General features: G+C 48.1%; 1 protein-coding gene across 1 annotated transcript; it reads right to left on the bottom strand.

Annotated features, from left to right (window-relative positions):
- Positions 1-2,572: 2,572 nt before the first annotated feature.
- KCNA2 (potassium voltage-gated channel subfamily A member 2) lies at positions 2,573-4,072 on the bottom strand. The gene has a single exon (XM_061186194.1). The coding sequence runs from the start codon at positions 4,070-4,072 to the stop codon at positions 2,573-2,575; it is 1,500 nt and encodes a 499-aa protein (XP_061042177.1).
- Between the last annotated feature and the right edge of the window lie 393 nt (positions 4,073-4,465).

The following is a 4,465-nucleotide window of genomic DNA, read 5'->3' as shown; positions in this document are numbered from 1 at the left end:
CTGGGATGCCCTGCAGACCCCTGGGGATGTGGGTGACCAGGAACTAGTGAGCACCCTGGGCTGGTGCCCCACCCCCCCAGGGTAACTGTAGGTGCTGAAGAGCCAACAGTGAGGCCGGGGCTGGAGTCATGGCTGGGCAGCCTGACCACACAACTCGCTGTGTTTGGGAAATTTAAGCTATTACGTTGAAAGGCAAAGCAGTTTGTGAGGCAAAAGCTTCCCCACCTCCGTCTATTCCAGGGCCAGCTGAACTCTACCTTTAGGCTATGCAGTGCTCCTTCACTCTCAGCCTATTCTGGGGGTGGGGAATGATTCTTTACCCAGCCTTTGGTTTCTTAAGCAGCCCTGGTTGCCAGTTTAATGCGGAGAGAGCTTGAGAGAACATGATGCCTGTGGATCAACTAGGGATTCCATCCCTTGGTCCTGAACTTCAGAAATTTCCACATAGAGGAGGTTTCCTTTCAGCCCAGACCTGTGGAATTGGGTCCCCAGGAGCCCTCCTCCTTAGTGTCCTTGGTTTCAAAGCAGGTGATCCATTCTGGCTCTTTGGGGAAAGATTCATGAAAGTGACTGATGCAGAGGCAAATGACCATGTTGTTTTTGTGTATTTTGCATCAGAGTTGCAGGTTGTGTCTTCGTTCATGGTATATGTAGGTCTCTTGTGTATGTTCTATATTGGTAAATACATTCTACGTCTTAAATAAAAACCAGACAGGGTGGGGAAAGACGAGAATGGAGATGATGAAGATGATGGGCTGTAGAGAGGAGGCCTGGGTTGGGTCTGGCCCAGGACAGCTGGAGCTGTGAGGGCCCTAGGGCCCTTGTGCACTCAGTAAGACAAGCTTCAGCCATGAGAAACTGAAGCTGCAGCACATGGAGGGCAGAAAGACAATTCGAACATCTAAGAATCCATGAAGACTGGAGTGCCTGAGGCAATGGCAGCAAACCTAGGCCCAGTGGGATGACCAATGAGACAAATTAACCCATTAGGCCTCTGAGACAACCAACCCACCAAGCAGTGGATTTGCTCCTGAGAGCAAACTCCAGAGAATGACTATATATGTATGTGTGCATATATACATATACACACGTATGTATGTATATATATGTATATATAAATATATATATATGTGTGTATATATATATATACACTCTAGTGCACATAGTCAAACACATGCATATATTGCCCTGTGTCAAAAATATTGCATAAGCTTATACAAGGTTCAAATGCAATTTTTTTCTATAGCTAGCTAGGTAGAGGAATTCGTGAAAGAGATACTCGATACATATTTATATACACTGGATCCACAGATCCGCCTTTCCTCAGGACGAGATGCCCCAGTCAGCTATACAGTCATGCCCATGACTAGGTTAATTCCTAAGGTGCAGTCACGTGAGGTGTTTAGACACTGCCTTCCCTGCTCACTTTCCCGGCTTTGCAGAGCTGTGTGCCCCCATTTGGAAGAACAGGGATGGGGTGGGCTGGAGGGCCAGAAGTTTTGGTTCCCCACCCCAAACAGTCTATTTTTTTTCTCCTGATTGAGGGCTTTTGTCTTCTGATGGGAAAAAAAAAACAACCCTCGTTCAATGCCATTCCTAGGCTATTAATACTCTAAATATGAATACTGTGTAGGTTACTAAGAAAATAGGTTATCTCCTGTGTTTTAAATATTGAGATTCATGCAACAAACACCCATGCAGCTCTATCGCATCACTGGTAAATTTCACTGCAGTGTCAGTGTAGCTGGGCCCCAGCACTAGGAAAGCAGATGCCTGCAACCTCCAGTGTAACGAAGAAATCAGACATGTTGTTGTGACCCTGAAGCCTGCAAAAATGGTGAAATCTGAAGCTGAGAGGTCCCTTGGTTTGTTAGCTTCTCCCCGTAGGGCTAAGGGAGCAAATGTGAAACTTGACAACTCACATTCGGTCATCCTAACTGTCCCTCCCCTGGGCTTCCCTCACATCGACACTGCAGAGAAAAAACCAAATGCAGTATTTTCCGTTATGAAACACAAGCCTCCGGAGCGTCTGCTTGGCAACTGCAATTCACAAACCCCCAGCCTGTGACACAGAAAGTAATTCCAACACACAGCACTGTGTGTTCTTTTCAATGCAAAAATGGGAAAGACCTTTCGAATAATTAGCAGAACTTTAAAGCTAAGCTACTGTGGTTTTCCTCTGTGAAGGGGGAGGTAGGCTCAAGTGCGGTGGTGGGGGGAATTGCATCTCCGAGATGCCGTGTGCATTTCATTAGGAAGAAAAGGTGACACTGATGTGGTGGGTTCTGTATTTGCTATGAGGTGGCCTCAATGTGTCCTTCTGAAATCCTGGCTTCCATAGGTGACTCCCATCTTTGGAAACCCCTAAGCCGGTGATGAAGATTTGCATGAAAGCCATGGATACATATTCTGTGTTCTAAATCAAAAATCAAAAGATCAAAAGTCACTTGCACGACTATTGCTTTCCATGCAGAACCAGATACACACTGTAGGACACACTGACTACAATGCAGGCTATTATGCAATATCTGCATTAGTTCCATTGAGCTGTGAGTATGTTAATAGGGTTCAATCAGACATCAGTTAACATTTTGGTAATATTCACATAGTTTGTATTAGCCAAAGTGCAGTTGGCTGTTTTCAAGTTTTCCTCTCTAAAGTCCTCGTTACTGTTGTTTACCCCCTCCTGGATCTCCATGTAGTCAGACTTACTAATGGTAGAGGCACTTCTACTTTTCTTTAGGTCAGGGGAGGATGGGATCTTTGGACAGCTCGTCACTTGCAAGTACTGGGCCTGTTCCTCTCCCTCTGTCTCCCGGTGGTAGAAGTAGTTGAAATTGGACACTATGACGGGGACAGGTAAGGCAATGGTTAACACACCTGCAATTGCACATAGAGAACCCACGATCTTTCCCCCAATAGTAGTTGGAACCATGTCTCCATAGCCTACAGTTGTCATGGAGACGACTGCCCACCAGAAGGCATCCGGGATGCTCGGGAATTGGGACTCTCGCTCATCGGCCTCTGCGAAATAGACAGCACTAGAGAAAAGGATGACCCCGATGAAGAGGAAGAATATCAGGAGGCCCAATTCTCTCATGCTGGCTTTGAGGGTCTGACCTAGAATCTGAAGACCTTTGGAGTGTCTGGACAACTTGAAAATCCTAAAGACTCTTACCAACCGGATGACTCGAAGGATGGCCAGTGACATGGCCTGCTGGCCCTGCTGAGCATCTTCTGGCTTCTCAGCCAGCTCTGTTCCCAGGGTGATGAAGTAGGGGATGATGGCTACAATATCAATGATGTTCATGATGTTGGTGAAGAAGCCGGCTTTGCTGGGACAGGCAAAGAACCTCACCAAGAACTCAAAGGAGAACCAGATGATGCAGAGGGTCTCTACAATGAAGAAAGGGTCGGTGAAGGAAGTGGTCTGCTGGTACCCGATGGTGCTATTGGAATAGGTATGGAAGGTCACTCCACTGCCATGCATGTCTTCATTCTCATCCCGGAATATGGGCAACGTCTCCAGGCAGAAGCTGACGATGGAGATCAAGATCACCATGACAGATACAATAGCTATAATCCTGGCAGGCCCTGAGCTCTCTGGGTATTCAAAGAGAAGCCACACCTGTCTCTGAAATTCATTTTCGGGTAGAGGACGCTCTTCCTCTTTGATGTAGCCTTCATCTTCCCGAAACATCTCCATTGCTTCTTCTCCCAGCTCATAAAACCGAATTTCTTCAGAGAATATATCTAAGGGCACATTCACGGGTCGTCTCAACCGGCCCCCAGACTGGTAGTAGTACAAAATGGCATCAAAGCTTGGGCGGTTCCGATCGAAAAAGTACTCATTCCGGAGAGGGTCAAAGTATCTCATCCGCTTCTTTGGGTCCCCTAAGAGGGTCTCTGGAAACTGGGCTAAGGTCTTTAGCTGGGTCTCAAACCGCAGCCCTGAGATGTTGATCACCACCCTCTCACAGCATTCGTGGTCTGCTTCTGGGTCATAGGTGTCCTGCGGGTGCCCAGGGAGGGCAGCGGCCTCATCCACTGGGTCTCCGGTGGCTACTGTCATAATTGGAACCAAGAGAAGCGCCTCTCGCTACGCCTTCTAGCTGCCTGGCGGCAGGGAGCTCAGGGTGCTGCTTACGGCCCCAGGAAACACAGCAGCATTGGCCTGCGCTCCTGCAGGGGAGCCCCCAGGTCTCTCTGAGAGCCAGAGAGATAGCCCCGCTTGGCTGAAAGACAGAGGCGGTTAAGGACATAAGACCACTCAGCATTGGCAACTCGACCTGGGTTGCTGCTTTTTCTCTCTCATCTCTCAGCCAAGAAGCTCAAAAATATGACCACCACCACAAAAAAGTAAGATTTATGTTCACCTCGTAGCCTGGCTGGGGATGACAGGGGAGCAGGTGGTGGTCTCTCAAGAAAGCTCTGGAATGCCCTGCACTGGGGGTAGGTGGCTGGT

This window comes from Eubalaena glacialis, chromosome 3, assembly GCF_028564815.1.
Source record: "Eubalaena glacialis isolate mEubGla1 chromosome 3, mEubGla1.1.hap2.+ XY, whole genome shotgun sequence".
In the NCBI taxonomy this organism is placed as follows: domain Eukaryota; kingdom Metazoa; phylum Chordata; class Mammalia; order Artiodactyla; family Balaenidae; genus Eubalaena; species Eubalaena glacialis.
This window is presented reverse-complemented; position numbering and strand designations above follow the sequence as displayed.

Bases quoted from the DNA above. Each gene is read 5' to 3' on its own strand.
- KCNA2 (XM_061186194.1), bottom strand. From the start codon at position 4,072: ATGACAGTAGCCACCGGAGACCCAGTGGATGAGGCCGCTGCCCTCCCT.